Here is a 23,181-nt window from a genome sequence, read left to right as displayed (position 1 = left end):
TATAAGCTGAAGTGATGTTTCTGATCCAGAACTAATCATCCAACATCAGTACCTGACCTCACTAATGATCTTGTGGCTAGGCTGTAAATTAACCCTCACAGCAATGTTCTAACATCCAGTGTAAAGCCTAGTCAGAAAAGCAGATGCTGTTATTGCAGAAAAGGGGGACCATCCCCATTTTAATACATTTGATTAAAGAACACTCTGAATACAGTTTACATTTATTACATATTTTTTGGGCAATACTTATGCTGCTGCACACTCCTACAAATAAAGGTGCTCCAAATGGTTCTTTGAGCAATGCCAAAGAAGAACCATTTTAGGTTCCATAAAGAACCATGATGAGTGTGAGTGTGAAGAACTTTTCAAAGGTCTAAAGAACCTTCACTTGATTGAAACTTTCATTATCAATTTAGGTTAAAGGTTCTTCACACTCACACACATCTCTATTACACACATGGTTCTTTTTGGTGGAACCAAAAGTCTTTCTCCTATGGCATTGCTCAAAGAGCCATTTGAAGAAGAGTGATCCATATTACCATTGAGGTGGAAATTCCTCACTTTTCTTCAGAGGGCCCCCTAGACACAGAAACAGCCTAACAATAATGCCATCCTAAGTAGATTGCTTTAAAAATGCCTATTTTCCTAAAAAAAAATAAAATGAAAAAAAAACCTATTTTTATCAGATGGGAGAGACTGCTGTGTTTGAAAATTCAACAAGGCCCGAACATCCAACTTAGCTCTTTCACCTTTTCTTAGAAATAATGCGTAATAAGTTTACCAGTAAACATTCAGTCATGGTCACAACATCATCAGCACATATATTTTATTTTCAATAAATTACGTAGTTTTCTGATTTATATTAACTGTAAATGGGCATGACTGGTTTTCCGAGAAAACGTTCAGTAGCCTTTTGAATGAGACGAAAAAGCTTCACTAAACAATATGACCAAACACTGTGAGAGATGTGCCATGCGTCAGACTGTCTCTGGTAGCAAATCCCTGTTACCATCAGCATCAACATGGGAATAGCTAATGCTTCATTTTGCTGTCAAGGCTGGATTTCCTAAATATGTGCATGTCCTTTCTTGGAAGTTTCTTTTGAAGGTGCACCAACAAGATGAGTTTTTCTTCGGTTTTCAAAATGACACTGAAATTTGTTTACCTCACCTGAATCACATTTCCGATTTACAAGTAAAAATACATACATTTTCTTTGCAATTTCACATTTAAAAAACAACCAAAAGCTTGTGACTACAAAACCTCGACTCAGTTCAGATGTGAAGCGAAATTTGAAAGGAGTACGTTGGCCAGTGGACAACGGAAAATGGACGTGAAAAACGATCAGAAAAATGGATACAAATACTGAGCTCATAACGGGCCAAAATAACACTCTTTGCAAAACAACAGCAGATATCTGTTGACATCTATTAAGTTGAAGACTGGAAGAAAAATACAGTGGACACTTTCCCAATGACCCAGGCAGTCTTCCAGTTCGTACTGGAGTGTAGAGTCTAGCTCACGTCTTGCAACTTAAGCCTAAAATGTGCAGGTAAATCCACAAAAACACACAGTTTGCCTAGATGTGATCTTAAATAAGAAGTAAATAAGCTTATGCAGTGTCAGGAGTCTCTTTCTTTCGGCAGAAATTTAATGGCATTCATGTCAGTAAATTCCAATACGGGCAAAAGAAGAACATTTTCCAGCCAGAAGCATACCCACAGAAAAAGAAGCTAAGACTCTTCAAGATGGCCTCTGTTCTTGCGGCCAAAACCTCAAACAGATTCTAATGGAGACAGGCATGTTGCTGGCTCCATTTAAGATTGTGTGGCATTGCAGTCCCTCCTCACATCCTAGCACTCAGATGTATGAGAATGGTCTTTTTTGTGCTGTCCAAAGAGTTCAAAGCTAGACAGGACATTGTATACATCTCCAGGAGGTAATCACAGTGATCACAGAGCCAAAGCTCCTGCTGATTCCAATAGCACTCAAGTACTGAGTCCTATTAGGCTCCTGTCCAAGTTTCCAAAGCCCCCCATGACACAATTGTCCAGTTATTTCTGTGATGCTTTCATGAGTCATTATGGTTAGTTTGAGCTGGGTTAGTGCTTATGTGGTGGATGTCTGGGTGATGCTCCTTTGGCTGCTGGTGCTCTTGATGACAAAGGTGGAGGAGTTGCTCTTGCGGCTGGATTCATGTTCCAGATCGCAGCGGCACTGAGAGGATTTCAGGTAGAGTGCTGGACAGCAGAGCAAGTTCTGCTTCAGGTCTTGGAACAGATGTCCCGCGAAGCACATATAGATCCAGGGGTTACAGCAGCTGTTCAGACTGGCCAACAGCATGGAGATGATGAAGGGCATGGCTGAGAAGAGGCAGACAAACAGAGGTCAGCTGGACAATAGTGTGGCTACAACACTTTACTAAACCTTTAGTAATTGTTATTCCATTCACAGGCTACTTTATTAGACACCCCTACCCCATAGCTCTACCCTGCTGCCACACAGTAAGAGACTCATCTGTTCTGGCACAATTTGTGTATCATCCTCTAGCATTTCATAGATGATGAGTTTTCCGTTCGCTAAGCTTTTTTAAGTGGAAGATCATTTTGTACCAGGCACTGAAATCTACCAACTGGACAGCAAGTGTAAATACGAGGTAGGTGTTTCTAATAAAGTGGACAGTGACACAAATGCACACACTTCCAACTATTTGTGTACATTCCAAAAATATCTCATATTTGTACATATACAACTAGAGTATACCCCAAGAAATTCATAATGTTTTGTACATATTTTCTGATTCATAGGAGCTCCCATCCACTGGTGGCGCTGTTTTGCCACTGGTTAACGGTTAGGTTAAGTTTAGGTTGAGGTGTCAGCTCAGATAATAACATTTCACTGGTTGCTTTGTAACTGTTTGATATCTGTGTGTCTGGGTTGCGTCAGTAATTATGCATGACCATCAAACTATATTTAGTGCACATCCTGAAATGATGTTGTAGTCTTGTAGTCACATATATACAGTACATTTAGTAATTTTCAGAAGATATGCCTGAGCAAACTTGCATAAAAATGGGTAATGTCAAAGGAAAAACGTGGAAAAAGGTCAGAGTTTTCATCATCAACCAAGCTCCACTCTCACTTCAGACCTAAAAAGAAATCCACAGGTGTTTTTGTCCCTGCTTTCACAGCGAGGAGACTCAACTCAACTCTGTCAGAAAAGCTCCATATAGGCAAAAAAGAAGAATCTGCAAATCAATCTATTGAAGTCTCTGGGTTTCTCTGAACAGAATGGCCGCAGTGGAGTGTCCATACCGCAACATTGCTGAATGGTTTTGAGATTACTTGAATGGTGAGAGGCAGAAGATGCTCCAACTTCAGACAGTTTTTGGAGGTGCAGAAAAAACAAAGCTCTTGGACACTAAAAAATACCGTATAGCACTACAACTCTAAAGTCCACTACAAGTCCACTATAGCAGACATGAGTGACATTTCTGCAGCTGAGTATCTTGGCTGAACCATATCACTGACATTTTCCAAGATATACTTGAGATCAATGGGGAAAGCTCATGTTCTGCTTTCAGTCTCTCCCTGAGCCAAAGTGACCAATTCCTCAGCTGCGATAATAGCTCTGCACAAATCTAAACCAGAGGGGACAGTCGACGGCCATGAAATTACAGGATTTCATTTGCTGCTTATTTAACAATCGTTGGCCATGTTTTTGATTTATGAGCGCTAAAGATCCTCAGAACAGTGGTCTTCATACAGTTGATCTGTGAAAGCGCAGGCATGAGAGGCCAGGAAAAAGACTTCCATTTCAATCAGCACTATGGCTCTGTGTTTTCTCCCTGACGCGGCTGAAGATATCCATACATGGTGCGTCATGAAAAATGAACCTGCTTGAAGAATGTAAAGCATGCGGACACCTTTAGAGGGGTTTATTTTTCGGTTGTATTTTCTCTTTATGTTGGGTTGCTAAAACCTTGTATAATTTCACTGGTTACTTACTGAAAGCATGCAGACAAACTTCTATAGCCAGCTTAATTAACATTATACCTTGCCTCTCTTTAGTTACTGAATAATACACCTTAATGTGTAAAAAGCCTTTCTGTGTTAAGGGGTTAGACTGTTTAGAAGTGACACCACATGTATTTAACTAATCTGAATCTTTGCATGTCATTTTAGACCTAATACCTAATACAGTGTGATTACTCTCAAAATCAATGACAGTTAAGTTAACATGACCAAAATAAACAATGAAGCCGTCACCAACCTGACACCTGACAGCCTATTAAGGCTGAATATTTCTGAAAAAAAAAATTGCTGAAAATGTGTCTGCCAGTGGAGCAGTGTAGGAATGGCAGCTGACTCCCAGCAGTGCAGAGATGAGGGGCACATAAAACATTGGAATTCTGGATTCTGGACATTTTTAGCCCTAATCCATAGAAATCAAACTAACCTCAAAAATGCATATGTTTTCTGGCCATAGACGAAGCTTCATGTTAGACCGAACTGCAATTGCAAATTCACTTCTCCATCGTGGACCAGACCTAAACGTGTCTGGATAGTCTCAAACATTTGTTCTTTGTTTGACTGAACTCCCACTTTTTCTTAATGGAGGTATTAAAACAAAGCCCTCACTAAATAAGCTTGTATTTGAGATCTATAATGATTAAAATGGCAGATTATATCATGAGTGTTTCTTTCCTCTTCTTTGGCAAAGATAGATTGTTTTCATTATGTGCTCTGAAGCAAGCTGCAATTTGTCAAGCTCTGAAAGTGAAGGAACAGAAGACATACAAACAGCTCTACACAATATAAAATAATTGACTTATGAAGGCCAGAGGTCCAGGCAGTTTGGCTCGATGGATCAAATGGTCTGCACAGAGGACACAGAAGGTCCCATAAAAATCGATTTGTCTCTGAAGACGTTTCCACACCTCTAGACGCCTGATAGTTGAGTCGGATCAAGATCAGATCATGTACTTACTACAAACTAACCGCTACAGAGTTTGTTTGGGACCCGACCGAGACCACCTCTTCTCAGAGGTCTCAGTGTGGTTGTTTTGTGCGATTACTGTATTTCTTTAAGATTCTTTAGAACCATGTTTAAACCTTTCATTTTAATAATGAAGGTTTTAAGGAGGCCACTACATGGACCACTCACACCTATTGGCCATGATCTGGTACTGGTATCTAACATCTAACATATGTACCATGCTCATCAAGCTGACCTTTCACAACTGTGCCCCTCTTAATTCTGTGTGTGCCCCAGTGCAAGTAGTCTAGAAACACTCAATATCACTGTGTGTGTGCTATGTTCAGAGGGAGCAGGATGAGCTCAGTTCTTCTGTTGTGTCTGTAGTCTGATTAATGCCAGGGAAGATAAAACATCAGCTTTAATCTGACACTCTGAGGAGAGCACACATACTGACATTTCAAACTACTGTTATTTTTTGTGGCTGTGTTTTAATGGAAAAATTCACAGAAAAATTCACCCCCCCTCCCCCCCCCCCCCCCCAAATGTGCCAAGACATACTTGGTGTCTAATGTTTGCACTGGAGCTACAAGGCTACTGGGTAACCCTGTATTTGGAGAGTTTACTTTAAACGCTTTGTAGATATTTATCCTTAAGCTTTAACTTACAATCAACTAAATATCCAAAAACCTAAACCTAACCCCACTCTAGTCCAAAACCTAATCCCTACCCTAATAGTAACAGTGCTTACTATCAGCTAGGTTTAAAAAAAATAGATAGTAGATCATCTAGAGGACTATATTGCATGATTCTTATAAAGTGAGACTGGCTAAAGTAGTAGACATCAATGACCCCACTGACAGGTGGACTTTAGTGTGTCTTGAGTAACAAGATTAGATCTGGATGGTGCTTATTCACAAAATACAGGTGTAAACACACCCATATACATTTAATACCTGGTGCAATACCACTGTATGTGCATCTCACTCTACCGGCCAAATGTGCTAACCTCTTTCAATAATTTCACAGTGCCCTCTGGTGTATATAAGGAGAAAACCACCCCTGGAACCCTGCAATTGAACACAAGCATCACTGCTCCTTTAATTTAACTCTTGACATCAGTTTGTCCTCTGGATTTCTTTCAGTACTTTGCTGTCATTTGTGTTAAGCTAGTTTAGGTTAGTTTAGATCCTCAGAATCCTCAGAATCCCCAGTTTAGTCAACCTTTACTTCGCCTAGTGTTTTGTTACCAAAGCTGCATTTTAACACACATTATCAATGGCTAATACAGGAGGCTAATTATTTTTAATAAATATAGGGATGCAATAATGTTGTACTCCGGCTCGAAGTGTTCCAAACTTTTGGTTGCTGTTGGTTTGGTCACAACTGAAACTGAAAAGGGCCTTCCCCAAACTGTTTCCACAACATTGGAAGCAAACAATTGTCTAAAATGTCTTGGCATGCTGAAGCATTAGGATTTCCCTACACTGGAACTAAGGAACCCCTGGAAAACAACCCCATAGCATTATCCCTCCTCCACCAAAGTTTACAGTTGGCACAATGCAGGCAGGTAATGTTCTTCTGACGTTCGCCAAACCCAGACTTCATCAGACATACAGTCAGATAGAGAAGTGTAATTTATCCCTCTGCAGAACACTGAAAGGAGGGGTGTAGCCTACTTGTTTTGCTGCTGAGCTCAAATATCACAATCTTTCTCCAGAATCACTGACTCGCCCATTGACAATCATCGTTGGGCTAAAAATGCTTTCAGGAAACCCAACCCAGGGATACATTAGCCTACAAAGTGTTAATGCATATGTCTATAATCATATCAAGATACAATCCATGTACTGGTTCCATAAAAAATTTACCCAAAACAATCCAAGGTCACATAATTTCCATGACTTTTTAGTTATTCCTTACAAATGATACAACAGTGATTCCTTTCAAATGATAATTTAAGGGATTAATGCTTCCACAATTTTTTAGACTTCTGTATTTTTGTAGACTAGAGCTTCAACAACAAAGAGCTCTAACTAGTTTTCATTTGTACTTTTTTATGTGACTCTTATCACTCATCGGAATTAAATTTTGTTTCTTTCAACCCATCAAGAGTCTTATTCTTAGAGAAGATATTGGCCAGTTCCGCTTGAAATTCAAGCACAAAGACAAGATGATGAGAACTGGAAGCTAAATCTGCCATGACACTGCCAAATTCTACATGGTTATTCATCGCCAGGCTAGATAATAGCCACATTTCAGTCTGTACAATCCAATTGCAGGGCAGTGTGCCGTAGTCATCTCAAGCAGTCTTATTAGAAAATCAGTCTAGGTTTGGCCAACCCTGACACTGTCTTATCCCAAAGAAGCATTTCCGATCTTTTGTAAATGTAGAGGCTATCTCTGACTCTGCCTGACTCTGACTCTTCCGTTAGCAAATGTTAGGACATCATTCAGTTAATTGGTTTCTTTATATAAAACACATCTGAAGGTCAGTGTGGACTTTTAGTGAAGGTGTTTGGTACAGATTGCAGAAGAGGGTATGTGCTCTCTCTCTCTCTCTCTCTCTAATTCTTTGAAAAGTCTGCTGTATACCCCTGACAGGAAGAGCTATCCAACTACCCTTTTAATCTTCATTAAATACAGAGTGATGAAGAGAAAGCACTAAAGCTCTCCAATGCACACAGGGAACACCCAACACTCACATCACACAGTCCTTAAACGATCAGGGCTATTGCAGTTAATGACTATCCTGTTCTTACAATTGAATTATATGCATTGCATGAGGGAGTTATGACATAATGGGGTGAAACGGGACATCCTCCTCGTTCTTGTCAAGACTGTTAATCACACTGTTTCAGAGACTCTCTCCATTAAAACACACATAACTGACGTGAGAACACAGACACATTCATTTTAAAGTCTTGCTGTGCTGGAATGGAATGGTTCATTTATCACAGGGAACATTTCCAGGTTTGAAGATTTGTATGTGTTCTTGGACAACCTGTCATCCAATTTCTGAGCCTGTCTTCCAGAATTTACCTTCGGACTTGGTCTTCAGAAAAACCCAGAAGAAGTCTAGTTACAGGGTTTGTGTGGGTTTATGCACCAAAAATGACCTCTGTTCTGACTGAATGTCGCTATCGCGCCTCATTCAGAAAACAGTCTAGACTGACATTTGCTAAATAAATCTGTTATGAGTCATTCTATGAAACTGGTGCCATTTGCGTCTACAACTGATAAGTTTGCCAAAGCTTCCAAGCTCAAAGCTATCAAGCGTTACCTTTAGCGCAAGATATAAGAAAATAGGAGTACTATACTATTAACATAAGTACATACTATTTTTAATAATTCTTCATTAGGTCATGCCCATTTTCACATGCCTGTATTGACCAACAAAACATTTGCATTGAAAATATTTTTTATTAAAGCTTTATTACTTTCAGGATTATATGTGTGTCTTGGTTCCACCTTCCACATTCAAATATATTAGTATTAATATATATATATATATAGTTTCTCTTCCAACACAGTAACTTGTTTTTTTTCTGACAAATTGGTTCTGTCAATTAACCCATCCATTCAGAACTCCCCATTGCACTCACTCCTGACACTAGGAGTGTAAAGCCAGCCCCTGTCATGCGCCATGGCCAGGCAGCCGACACACTTGGAAAAAAGCGCAGGGTGCTAACAGCTAACAGTTTTTTTAATAAACACATGTTTTATTTGGTCAGTTTAAAAAACGACTCTTACACCAAAATCCTCTTCATTCTTTTCAGATGTCTGGAATATTTAGGAGGCTTGATTGTGATTATACCTATACACTGGTACATTACAGTTAATATTTGTGGGTCAGACATGCTACAGCTCCCTTTGAGCAAAGAGGGTTAAGTGTCTTGCTCAAGGGCCAAGTAGTGACAGCTTAGCCGATCAAGGTATCGAACCCACAACCTTGTGGTCAATAACCTGGTGCTCTAACCACAGAGCGACCACTCCCCACACTGGGGTGTTCTGAGCTTTGCAGTTGCAGCAGTGGAGACTACTGCAATCCTCCAAGACCAGAGCTGTTAGCAGTTTAACGACTGATCTTTAGAACAGGTTTATTTAAATCCAGGATGAGGCTGCTCTGGGTGTGCTATGGGAGGGAACTGCACCAGTAGCCTCTAGTTAGATACTGGAGATTTGACATGACGCCTGATGCAATAGGCAGTGGTTTCATGGTCTCCTCATACTCCCCTCCTCCTCCTTCTGAACAACACCTCTCTACTTCCACTTTCTCTGCATTGTGCACCACACAGTTCTTCTCACTGCATCCATGATCCACTGCATCCATCCCAGATCTGCGAGAGATCCACCAAATATATATATTTTTTCGAGCCAGAGTTTTATATTTATAATATTATAATAACTAGAATTATCCACAGTAATCTACTGTAATATCCATATTCTTATCCAGTATCACCACTTCTGTGTTTCAAATATTTAGAAAGCACTGTTATAATGTAAACACTTACTGTCATAAACAGTACTGTGCAAAGTCTTAGGCACCTGAGCTGTTTACCTGGACAATGCAGGAAAAAATACAAAACATGAATTGGATCTGAATATTAGTTACTAATTACTAATGCTGTTTGAGTATTTTCAAAAGACAGAAAGTAAATGATAGGGAATCAGAGTTTGTCAGACACATTATATTAGTAGACATTGTTGAATTGGGGTGTAATATTTATTTGTTTATGTGTTATGTTTATTGTGTCTTTTTTAAATAGGTTAATACTATTAAAAAATTAAAAAATTAAAAAATACTATTAAAAAATGTTTATGACTGTTTTGGACAGTGTTGTAAGTCTCAAATATTAGGGAAATACACTGCTACTCAATCATTTGGAATCACATATAGAGTGTAGATTGAAATGTAATAGGTTAAATAGCAAAGGGCATATCAATATTTCTATTTTTTAATACTGTACTGACCTATTTTAATTTATATATATGTATATATAAATTAAAAAAAAAAAATATATATATATATATATAAATTAAAAAAAAAAAAAAAAAAAAATATATATATATATATATATATATATATATATATATATATATAATTTCCTGATATTTTGCCCTCAAGATCATCATGCTTAAAAGATGAAGCATACCAGATTCAGTCAGTTCTCTACTGCTTTCTCAGTTACTGTCAAATCAGCTTCAGCTCTGTTCATCTCTCTGAACTCATCTCTCTGCTCATCTACATTTCTTACTTTTTACACCTTTCTCCCAATGACTTAAAACCTAGTAGTTGAGAGGTAGCATCAGAAAATAATAAAATAATACATTTATAACTGAATATCTTGATAATCAGTCATTTCTTTTGAATGGTTTGAATGGTAATTCCAAACTTTAGTCCAAAACTCCATATTAGTCACTGAGAAGTACTGGGAATGTATTTTGGCTGAGTTCTGGACATTGTTTTTCCTTCGGTCTGAGACAATCTGAAGTAATGCGAGCTGTTAAAGGTCCTTTCACTTTTAAAAGCTATGAAGCAGCCAAAACCATAAAGCTATCACTTAGAATATCAACTCTCAATATTTTCCCAATTCCTGTTTCTTTTAGATGTAATGATTTCAAGTCAGTTCTACAAACACAGTTACACAACTCATCACATGTACAATACTGCTCGCATGTCTCCAGTCTGAGCTCAAAGGATTTCTAATAACTTCTTTTGAAAAGCATGGTCAGTGTTTGCTATAGCAGGCTGATTAAACACCAAACACTCCATCTGTCACCACTTAAGCCTATCATAGTAGAAATATAGTCCTTATCAGCAGTAGCCTAGATTTGGTCTCCTTGGCTTGTTTGGGTGGGTGAGATTCTGTAGGATATGAATAATTTCTCACACTGCAGACAGTCATGATTTAATGGGCACACTTCTGCTAAATATTAATATGTTTCCTCAAGGGCGTCTGGGTGCTGTATGGAGCTGCTGGCTGCCGTAAAGTATCCGCAGCGACTTAAATGTAAAATACTCATCATGCCACTGATAGACATCACAGCTGTACCGAAATGACGCTCTTTCCGGGAGCTGATTATTAAAGAACAGCTTTGTAAAATCATTCCTGTTACGAACCCTAAACAGTTCAATCAACAGAGAGAATACAGACTCACACTCATATAAGATGGGAAAGATAGGTCACCAAGGTCGTGTGCATGAAGAAGGTAAAAGGATTTGGAAGAAAATTATCTGTGTACCTTTATGCACCTGCACGCACACACACACACACACACACACACACACACACACACACACACACAACATACAACACACACACACACATAAACAGACTGATCTGTATTCAGAGTTGTGAGTGGACTGTGCTGCGGTTTAATTGGGACTGTTCTACACTACCAGCTTCACTTCCACTGCAAGTAAGCACTGAAAAGATGCCTGATTGAACTGTGTCAGTCAGTTACACCTGAATACAATCTGTTAGACATGTGTTAGCTGTGTTGCCTCCACACAGCTGCCGTGTGTAGGTCTATTTCTTTTGGCAGGCAGAACTGTGTGACACATTTTATTCATGAGCTACCAACTGATACACTTCAAATCATGCACATTCAAAGCAATGTTTAACATATAATATACATATGTTGTATACATATTTAACACATCTTCCTAATCTTCCACATCCCCACATCTTCCTTCCACATTTCCTAATTGTGTCTCATAAATATATATATTTTTAATAAATGCAATGAGAGAGATGGATTAGAAGACTTCAAAACGATATAAAAGATATGAAAAAGATAGACAGGACACCCCTGTTCATGTTAGATTTTATTCTGTGTTTTCTTTAAAAACATATGTACATAAAGAAATGACTGATTATTCATTAATTTACTGCATAGGGAAAATGTACTAATTGATAGATAGAAAAATGAAAACAATGTGAAATTTGACCAGGGGTGTCCAAACTTTTTCATACAATTATAGATTGATACGTATGTGGGTACATAGATTGATGGATAGACAGACAGACAGACAGTTATTTAGCTATATAGCTATATAGATAGATAGATAGATAGATAGATAGTTAAATAGTTATTTAGCTATATAGATAGATAGATAGATAGATAGATAGATAGATATATAGATAGATAGATAGATAGATATATAGATAGATGGGTAAGTAATAGGTAGGTAGTTACACACACACACACACACACACACATATATATATATATATATATATATATATATATATATATATATATATATATATATATACAGACAGAAATGCAGACAGGTAGGTAGGTAAGTAGGTAGGTAGGAATATAGGTATCTGTATCAGGCTGATTCTGTATGAGAGGGGGGAGAAAGAATCCAATACAATAAGAAATAAACCCAGCCTGAACAAGCACACACACTGTATGATGAGCTGTTAGCTGGGTGTTTATTTCTGTGGGGTAACAGTGAGTGTGTGAATGCACCTAATTCTAGAGCTAACTGTGAAGCTTAGTATTATTATTTAGTAAGTATAATCAGTATGAACTGATACTGTACCGTCTCTAACTAACTGAGCTGAACTGAACTCTAGATTAGTAGCAACAAACAAGCTTTTCCGAAACGCTGCACCAAGCCCACCCGTTCTGCTACCAAACCCACCCGTCCCCCGCCTTGTAACTCACCCTCCCTGGGCGCCCCCGGGTCCCACGCGGACCACATCTGCACGACGAAGAAGGGCGTCCAGCACACGACGTAGGCGAGCACGATGACGAACGTCATCTTGACCGTGGTGATCTTGGCGCGCGAGATGAGCGCCACGCTGCTGACGTGCCGCTCGCGCTCGCGCCCGCGCCGCGTCTTCAGACGCACGTTCTGCCAGATCTTGAAGCTGATGAGGCCGTAGCACGCGCTCAGGATGCCCACGGGCACTACGTACACGGTCAGGCTGATCCACGTGATGTACGCCTTGGCGCCCCACGGTTGCACGAAGTCGCCCCAGCAGTCGTAGACGCCCGCGCCCACCTCGCGCAGCGAGAAGATGCCCACCTGCGGGATGCTAAAGATCAGGCTGAGCAGCCACGAGCACAGCACGTACAGGCGGTCGGTACGCCTGCGCAGGGAGCGCAGCGGCTGACACACGGCCAGGCAGCGGTCCACGGACATCAGCACGAGCATGTAGGTGGAGGCGAACATGCCCACGATCTGCAGGTACTTCACGAGCCTGCACAGCAGGTCGGGCCCGTAGAAGCGGAAGGTGATGTCCCAGATGAGCTGCGGGAGCACCTGGAACACGGCGACCACCAGGTCCGCGATACTCAGGTGCTTCATGAAGTAGTACATGCGCGACGGCCCGTGCTTGGTGGTGCGCAGCGCGAGCAGCACGCACAGGTTGCCCGCCAGGGCAAAGAAGAGCACCAGCGCGAGCACAGCCACCTCCACTTTGGCCACCTCCTCATTGCGCTTCAGCGGGTTCACGGTCTGGTTGGACGCGGCGCTCGCGTTGGAAGCGCTGGAGTTCTTCCACGACTCGTTAAACGCCCAGAAGGGCTGATCCACGGACAGGTCCTCCATGGTGCCAGACCCGCATCCACAGCTAACGAGTCCCACAGTTTGGACGCGTCCAGGGCGCGCGGAGATCAGCCGGCACGGAGGGTCTCCTCATGCGCGCTGGCTGGAGACGACGGACCCTGCAAAACTGGACAGGGTCAAAGGAGCGAGTCAGAGCGCGAGGGAGAGTGGAAAACATACGAAACCCAAGTTACTGTAAAACTTTCAAAATGCACAATAACAACAGGCTACTGTAAAAATTCAGAAACTGAAAATTAAATGCATTTATACATGTATATATAAACATTAAACACAAAATATAAATACAGTACTAGTGTGTGTGCATATATATCCCTTTATATATATATATATGCACACACACTAGTACTGTATTTTAAGGGTGTATAGAAGGAAGTACTTACATTAGTTGTTCATTTCCAGACAGTTCTGTAAGTAACACCCCAGTGCAAGAGAGAGTCCTGGAAGAGGAGCCTCAAACCTCTCTTCTCTCTTCTTCTGCTCTCTCTTTCTCCCTTCTCTCTGTGTCCCTCATCCCCTGCTCTCTCTCTCTCTCTCTCTCTCTCTCTCTCTCTCTCTCTCTCTTTCTCTCTCTCTCTCTCTCTCTTTCAGCTAGGGCTGAATGAACGTCAGTGCTATTTCTCCCCCCAGATCTCCTCAAAAGCAACTCTACCCATGACTTCCACTAGATGTCCGTATGAGCCCTGCACAGCTATTGATCATGAGACTATGCATGTTCTCCCTCATGGGAAACATCAAATAAACATAAAATGGCGATGTCTCACTCCTCACGTATTATGGTGACATTGTGGGATTTGATTTTCCATCTCAGTCTCAAAACCACAACCGTGCTTTATTTTTCTCCTCCACAAACCCTCTCCCAGCGTAATGATTTCCACACGCTGAAAGCCTTTTCTGCACATGATGACAAGCACTTTAGCTGGGTTTGTTCAAGGCTAATCAATGATGCGAAGAAAAAGTTTGGATGAATGAGAGCAATATCTTATTTTCATCAGCACTTTCAAAAATGATACAAATTGATCGACTGCGAAAGGAAGCACCACTTTTGGTTTACTATTTTTGTATGAAATTTGAGCGTTCGGTTCTACCTCAAGTGAAGGTTCATTAAGCCTTTTAAAGGTTTTTAAAAGCAGTTCTTTCAGGAGCCGAACATGGTTAGTAAGGGTTATCTTTAAAAGTGTAAACTATAGAAACACTTCATATCAGCCCTGTTTCCATATTTACAGTGAGGCAAAATAGACCTCTGAAGACGTGTCATTATTTGGGGCCATTCCCACACAGTGTGAGATGCTCAGGTCTGAGGAAGATTCCTCTCTGAGCTTGTTTACACCTTGCATTAACACAGGCTTCGTGTGGGGATCGGATCTGGATACACCTTGAAACACTCCAATTTGTTTACTGTTTATTCCCATCAGCAGGTTAGGACACCCCTCCTGGCCATGAAGGGCTGTGGTGTGGGCAGGACCTGAATATTTGATGTCTTTTGTCTCTTAAAGCACTCTACAGCTGTGAAGCAGCGAGGCCTTGTACAAGATCCAACACAAAGGTACATTGTACATTGAGTGTAATTATCCAGCTCTAGAGTGGCATAACAGTCTAACTGCCTGCTCACCACACGAGAAGATCGTAAGTTCAATTCCCATGCAGCAAGGGGTCAGCGCTCCATGGTCAAAAGCTTTCCAGCCTGGGAACATCCTGTAATAGAAGAAGTTCTTGCCCACAGCAAGGCATAAACTGTAAACAAATAGAGGAGCTTTTCTGTGTTATGGAGCTTCTACAAAAGGGATTAATGGATGGAAAGCATATGGTTATGTTTAGGGCTGCTTTGTTACGGTGTCTGTTTAAATCTTTTGATTTCTGTGTGTCTGAGTTGTGTCAGTAATGGATATGCGGGGTCGAACCATATGTAATATACATTGTACAAATCTTGAGATGGTCCAAACCTCTAAGATGTCATAGGATCCTCTGAAATATGAGATAAATAGATTCAAATAAATAAATTATGGATAACACTTTACTTAACCCTTTCACACGCCAAGGCTTATTACACACTAAGGCATATTGTTCAGTAACCACAGGGGCTTCTGTGCAATCCGGTTGGGCGACTCCTTGGTGAGAGAAATTTGCACTTTCGGCCTGCCGGCAGGCCATACCCTAATTAGTGGGTTAGACAGTGTTATATTTATAGACAAGTTGTTATGGCAACAAAGGACATTACATGTTTATGGCATGATTATGTCAATGATATGTTGCAAGTAAAGAATAATGCTACACCCATGCTAGCAGTTAGCTAACAATCCTGCACATTGAATTGATGTAGCTTTACACTGTCAAATGTTATTTGAGGAACTGTTGGAGGTTCTTCCATTTGACACTGTGCAGGACCTCTTATGGTGCTTTGAGGACTCTTCAAGAAAAGGTTTTTAGAAGAAAAAGGTTCCTTGAAAGTTCCTCGAATTCATATTTCAACTCGACTAAGGATCTAGTAATTCAGAGGATCCACTGACGTTACAGGGTAAGTGCACATAATAAATGAGCATTATTGTTTACCACAGGGTATGATAACCATGATTTTCAAAAAATGCCATTCATTTTTATCATAGTAAAATCTAGCTTAGACCTGCTGTTCCTAATATGGATGTGGAAATGACTGCAGAATGACAATGATGTTCTATGAAAGGTCTATGAGGTCTATGAAAGCAGTAAATATAGCATTTGGAAAAAGTTGCCACTCCAAGTAAATAAAGGCACATAAAGCCCCTTGAAAACCTGAGCACTGTGGAGCATGGAGAACCTTCTGGAAGGCTTGCAGGTCACGCTTTGGCCTTGTGCATGTGAGCAAGGCTGGTTAGTATGCAGTGAAAGAGGTGCACCACTCTTGCTCAGCTCAATGCCCTGACTCCTATCCCTGGACTGCAGCCTGGGGGGCAGGCCACTATCTGCAAGTCAATACATTCCAAATATAGCACAGGCCTAAATAAAGCTGGGAAGTGATATACGCCGCAGTGTTTAGTCGGACAGATGTTTTCGAAAGACAGAAACAAACCTGGAAATGCGGTTTATATAAGCGGTCTCCTAGAGGAACACATACAGGAGTGGGCGGTGGGGCCAGGGGGACATTTATGATAATCAATCACGTTGACATCAAATGAGTAATGTAAGTTGTCTGATGTATTATGGATAACCTTTATATATTTGATTAATGATATTATAGTAATACTGACAGAAATGACAGAAGGCTTCATGGTTGGGGTTTGTGTTGGCACAACTTAAAAACATAAAAGCATAGTCAGGAATCACAGTGATCTGATATAATAGCTCTGATATAATGTGGGAAAGCTCACTAAATGTGCTTGAAAACATTTAGAAATGGGGCAGGACTCAGTGGTTAAAGATTGCTGGATTATTGATTACAAGGTTGTGGGTTCGATACCTAAGTTTGCTTAATTGCCACTGTTTGGTCTCTTGAGTAAGGACCTTATCCCTCTCTGCTCCAGGGATACCACAGCATGGCTGACCCTGCGCTTGGACCCCAGCTTTCTAAGTGGAGATATGTGAAGAGTATAGTTTTGTTGTCCTGTATAATGACAATAAACTCACCTTCTTCTTCTTCTTAAAGCACTGAGCTACTGGTTCAAACTACACAAAGGTCAAAAAGCTGACCTACGACAATTTACTAAACTCAAATGTCCTAAAAAGGTTCTTTGGAGAGGTGTCAGAGAACCCTCTAGGACTCCCACTATCACACAATATGAAGAGTGCTGGTGGATGAAGGCACTTCCTTCAAGACATATGAAGTTAGGTTTTAGGTTTGCTAAAACTGCTAATGCGATGTCATTGGACAACTGAAGGAGTAGAGCGATATCTGACGTTTCTGTTATGTGGCTTTCAAGGCCAGCACCAGCTAAGAGATCCCTCCCAGCAACAGTAATGTTCAGTAATGTTCACTCTACTAACAGGCCATGGAACTCACAATCCCCCCCAAGGACAGGGGTAACACTTATACAGTCTGTTTGGGATCCCCAGATCTACTTACCTGCAGGTTTGACCTCCAACCCAAATCAAGCACACTGCATTCAGCTAATCAAGCACTTCTAAAGGCAATAATTACATGGATGAGGAGGGTTGATTAGAGTCTGGAGGGTTAGTGACCACTGTTATAGAAGAATTCATTTCTGTTCCCTAAAGAGCTTTTCAATTGAGTGTTTTCAATTGTTATTTAAGGAAATAAAGGGAATATGGGAAGGAGGAAGGAGAAGGAAATTCTGCTGCTGCTCCAAATAACAAAAATATTAAGATGTTAATCAGCGTCTCTAGGTCACTTCCATTATAAGAGCGTAAGCATACAGTACTTTCTTTACTTTTAATGTGATCAAAACTGCTGGTCTCTGTTAAATAAAATATATATATATATATATATAATTTGTACAAAAAACTGTAAAATTGCATTGTGTCACAAGGGCAACATGAAGTGCACTCAACTATGCAGAATAAATCACTTTTTGCCACTGGAGCTCTTGCGCTAGGCAACGCGAAGACACAGTGCCATCTAATCCCAGTCACTCACCCATCAGACAGCCTCTGTGAATTCCCACTCGAGTCAAAATGACTTAGTCTCTTAATGCATCCATTATAACCCGTCAAAAAGAGCACTCCATTTTCTCTTATATCTGTTCTTACCACTCCAAACTGGACCTACTCCACCACTTTAAAGCCATTTCCATGTGCCGTTGGCTTTCCTGCTGAGATAAAGAGCCTCACCTGGATCCGCAGGTTTCGCTGAAAGGTCTATCATCACACCACAGTCCTCTCTGACTTCTGTAATAGGTTATAATTATCTGCATGCCATTTAAACCCTAAAAACACCTAACCACTTATCCTTATTTCCCACACCTGCCATTTGGTCATGCTGAACTTGTTTTCCACCAGGTTCGCTTATCCAAAGAGTATCCACGATTAATTTGGATAAAATCACAGTTTGAATCAGGGACAGCATTACTCTACAACATTTAAACTCAACCCACCAGCGCATTTAACAGAGAACTGCATTCCCGTTATTCACTGAGACCAATGTCCATAGGCACTGTGCGATTTGACCTCGAGTGGGTTGGGTGAGTTATAAGTCAGGTGCAAGAGGTGATTCACATCTAAAATGTTTTATGGTAGAAGCAGCAGCACAGTGAAATGGGTTTCGAGCTATTTAGTTCGTTTTAGAATCAGGCTTGTAGCAAATGTTTCTAGTTTTGTTCCTTCAAATTTATAGGTTTTATATATGTGTGAGTTTGCCCATGTTTTTTTTCTCGTAGAATGACAGATAATGGCAAATTAATCATATAGCAACAGTCTCGTTTCAGTTGCACCTGTCAGAGGGTGGGATTTACATATTAGGCAGCGAGTGAACAGTCAGTTCAGTCTACAGTTGAAGTTGATCTGTTGGAAGCAGGAAAAATGGGCAAGTTTAAGAATCTGAGCAACAGGCCAAATTGTGATGGCAAAACTACTGGATCTCCAAAACAACAGGTAAGGAAGGACAACCAGTGAACTGGTGACAGGGTCATGGTTGGCCAAGGCTCAGTGACGCATGTGGGGAGTGAAGGCCAGCCAACCTGGCCTAAACCTATAGAAGAGCTACTTGAGCACAAACCACTGAACCATTAATGCTGGTAATGTCTTGTGGAGTCCATGCTTTGATAGGACAGAGCTTGGCAGAAGGGAAACTTACACAACATTAAAAAGGTGGTTTTAACATATTGGCTGATCAGTATGTAGTATTGTTTAAATGAGTGTATAAAGGAATCATGATTAGATGGCTAATATTGCTAATATTGAATAAAATATCAATAGCCTAATCAATAGTCCGCCAGATTTTATCACTGCTAATCTCACTGATTTATCTCATTTCCTCTGTATGATGTGTTTAATCCTACATTGGTTCTACTAGTACATTTCGCAACATTACCCTGTTGTTGCCAAAAGGAGGATGGGTTCCCTTTAGTATTAGATGCTCTTAGTGTTTCTTCTTTGTGCTTTTAGGGAGGTTTTTCTCATCACTGTCGCCCTGAGCTTGCTCATAACATGAAGCAGATTTTTGTAGAACTCCCATGTGACTATGTCTGTTGTAAGTAAGACACAATATAAATAAATAGGAACAAACATTAAGAATTGCAGAGAACTGTAAGCGCTTGGATATTGAAGGTAAACAAATACCTGTCATGTTTAATCCCAATCACTGAAATATCCAGGTAAAATTGAACCCGAAAAAAAGCAAGATCACCTCTTCCTCTCTTGGGCAAAGGCTCAGTCGAACGTCTTAACAAGGTGGTCAGTGCAGTACGGTATTTCTTCCGCTGATGTAAAGTGTATTTGGTTTAGGTACAGATATTGTATTACAGATCATGCAATGTCAGGTTCACACTACATGACTTGAGCCCTTATAGTTGGAGTTGGGACAGTCTTTAGAGATGGCTAGCAAGCCTCAGATCAGAGGCAAATTGGCATTCACTGATCGCTGAAGTCCCTGACAAATGTCTGGCAGGACCTATCGGCCACTCTAAATCTAAATGTGTGGGGGGGGTGTTTTTCGCTGCAAATCAGCTCAACTTGTATTACTCATTGTCTCAAGCATGCCATCGCATCTTGGGTTACAAAATGTGTCTTTTGAGAGCAGACGCACTTTGTGACAGATATTGTCATTTGTGATCCTGTGTTGCTGATCAGTTGTGTAGTCTGCAAACCACAACCACTAATAGATTCTCGATCGTAAGACAAGTTGTGTAGTGAAGGGTACAACGATCCCATAGTGATCCAGAAGTCTATGGCTTCTGGATCAAATTTATTTTCTCCACAAATCTTGTTCATTCTTTTTAACTAGTTGACAAACCATTAACACAAGCTCTTTGGTGGTGTGGCATTAGCAAGTGGGTTTGAAGAATTTGTGTCATCATCCAGAGAAAAGCCTCACTGAGACCATACCTGGCTGTAAATGATATCTGTCAGAGACGGGTCTGCAAAAAAAAAAAAGTAACCTCAGATGAAACCATATGGCTGCTGTCCACATCTCTCTATTTCTGTCTGTTTTTAGTTTTCTCCATTGTTTGAAGCCTTTCGCTGCTCTGTACACTGTGTAAATACTTCTGGATGAATAGACCAGTGGAAATGTTCTGGATTACTTGGAATAAACTCTTATTTTACATGAAGTTCCAAGTTCAAAGTTAAGGATATTTCTGCCTTCTTCTGTAAACACATCATTTTGGAGGTACATGCTTTTCATTGGACAGTGATCATATGCAGTATGTCCTTTTTTTTAGGGCTTTTCTCTTTTCTGGCAATTTCAACATAGACATTTCAACACTTTGATATGAACTGATAAAAAGACACCTTCAGTCTTCAGTTATTAGATTTTGGCATCAGTGCTTTGCTCACAATCAATGAACCACATGGCCACATGGCACTACGGCAGCGGTGATTATAAACATAGCACCAGCTCTGGCACCAATGAGAGGACTTTGCTACGTATATATATGACCTAATCTCATGATTAATTTTAAGAGCCATCCTGTTTTGAGCAGCACAAACAAGCTTTCACCACCCAATCAGACAATAACAGGACATTCCTGACTCTTTGCAGTGAATCCACTGGAAGGGCTCTTGGTTTCCTTTAAAATTCTCAAAATAAAGGCTGAAGAGGATGAAGAATATAAAGATTTCTGTTGGATGTTCTAGAAACTTTTCAAGATTCATCACATCATACATTATTACATATACCTGTAATACATCTGCCATAACATTAAAATCACCAGCCTAAAATTGTGAATGTCCTCCTTGTGCCGGCGTGAACCCCACAAAATCTCTAAAGGTGTCCTGTGCTATCTGATACCATTACATTAGCAGCAGATTCTTTAAGTCCTGTAAGTTGTTAGGTAAGGCCTCCATGGATCGCATTAGTGAGCCTTAGGTGCCAATAACCCTGTTGCTGATTCACTGGTTGTCCTTCTTTGGACTACTTTTGATAAGTACTGACCACTGCATATCGGGAAAACAAGACCTGGCATTCTGGAAATGCTCTGACCCAGTTGTCCCGGATTAAAGTAACTAAGATCCTCCTGCTTCAACTTCAAGATCTGACTGTTCACTTGCTTATATATTTTATATTATATTATATTATATATTATATTATAATACATATTATATTCCATCCATTGACAGATACCATTGTAACCAGATAATCAATGTTATTCACTTCATGTTATGGTTGACTGATGCTTACTGACAGCAACACAAGATTCCACACCTCTCAGGTGATGGATTGGGTTGAAGAGTGAGGAAGGTTAGGAGATGACATGGCATTGCAATAAAGAACTTGCAGGACTGTGTTAAGAAATGCGTGGAGAAGAAAAATCTAGCTATAGGAGCTGTGTGGACAGCAGTGATGAACGTGTGGGAAGCAGGTTGTTTAGATCATTTTGAGAAAACAAAAATATGACAAAGAGGTGTGAGGTGCTCACCAACACCAGAGGAGAACCTATACAATCGTGATGGACACTTCCTAAGTGTCTGTTTTTTTGTGTATGAGTAATCATTATAGAAAACAACTCTGGAACAAGTCTATTTAACTGTGAATTAATAGACTATGTGTATTAATATATATGTGTTAATGATCATATTCTGTGAACTGTGCACTCTACTCCTTCACATTTCCACCTTCATTACATTCAGTTTTAATTATGTTAAAAAAAAAATTGCATTGTCAAATATCTCATTAAACACCATGTGTGGTTAATAAATTTGTTCATCTTCACTGGTTCAGAAAAGTCAAATGTATCCCAGCTGGATGATTATTTGATAAGCAGCACTTTGTAAATCAAGCATTTGTTTTTCACCCAGTCAAGCAGTAACTACATTCAGCAAACTGCAGGATCAACTGGCAGAAAAGGCCAGGACATTGGACAGATACCAAAATGCTCTCTTGATGTTTGCAGATGTTTATTTGAAAATGGTATGCTTCTTGCAATCCTCGGCTGATTGTAAACATCAGTCATAACTTCTCACAATACTTCAGCTTGAGAGGAGATGTTATTGGGAAATTGCGTGTGCTGATGAGAACTCCGTATGGTTCTTTTGGACCTTGTTCAAACAGCGTACACAAATGCCTCAATCAGTCTGAGACATCAAATGAAGGGAAATGTCATTGTTCCATACCAGGTGGATTCAAAGTCAACCAACCGATCTCCTGGAAACCAGGCTACTGTTTATGAGCCCGTGTCCTTTCACGCTTCATTGGTGTGCTGTTGATATCAGCACATGAGCTAGTCATTTGTGAAAGTGGATGTGTACCTATGTGACATTGGCATTAGCCGACGTAGAGTACATACACACAGCTGATTATGGAGTTTCCCTGCTGTTGTTATAATGAAGATGCTGGTGAATCACAGGAAGTTCCGAAAATAATCCTGGGAATTTCCCGCTAATTCTGTGAATCTGCTTATTTTTAGATGCTGCTTTTAAATTGGCACCAATCCAAGCTATTAAGTTAATGTGCAGACTAAAATGAGGTAAAAGCAAGAGAAATCATTGTTAAGTGTATACTGACCTTGAGTGTATCCTCAGATGAGGTAGA

General features: G+C 40.3%; 1 protein-coding gene across 1 annotated transcript; it reads right to left on the bottom strand.

Annotated features, from left to right (window-relative positions):
- Positions 1-209: 209 nt before the first annotated feature.
- oxtra (oxytocin receptor a) lies at positions 210-14,076 on the bottom strand. Its single transcript, XM_072684571.1, has 3 exons — positions 13,949-14,076; positions 12,662-13,674; positions 210-2,363 (listed from the first exon to the last, which is right to left on the bottom strand). The coding sequence occupies exons 2-3, from the start codon at positions 13,548-13,550 to the stop codon at positions 2,110-2,112; spliced, it is 1,143 nt and encodes a 380-aa protein (XP_072540672.1). The 5' UTR covers positions 13,551-13,674; positions 13,949-14,076; the 3' UTR covers positions 210-2,109.
- Positions 14,077-23,181: the final 9,105 nt, after the last annotated feature.

This window comes from Salminus brasiliensis, chromosome 7 (genome assembly GCF_030463535.1).
Source record: "Salminus brasiliensis chromosome 7, fSalBra1.hap2, whole genome shotgun sequence".
NCBI lineage: Eukaryota > Metazoa > Chordata > Actinopteri > Characiformes > Bryconidae > Salminus > Salminus brasiliensis.
Note: the sequence above shows the minus strand (reverse complement) of the source record. Positions and strands in the feature narration are given on the sequence as shown.

Coding starts and splice junctions, on each gene's coding strand:
- oxtra (XM_072684571.1), bottom strand. CDS start 13,550: ATGGAGGACCTGTCCGTGGATCAGCCCTTCTGGGCGTTTAACGAGTCG. Junction 2,364..12,661: donor CCCGGGGGCGCCCAGGGAGG/GTGAGTTACAAG, acceptor GCCTCTTCTCAG/CCATGCCCTTCATCATCTCC.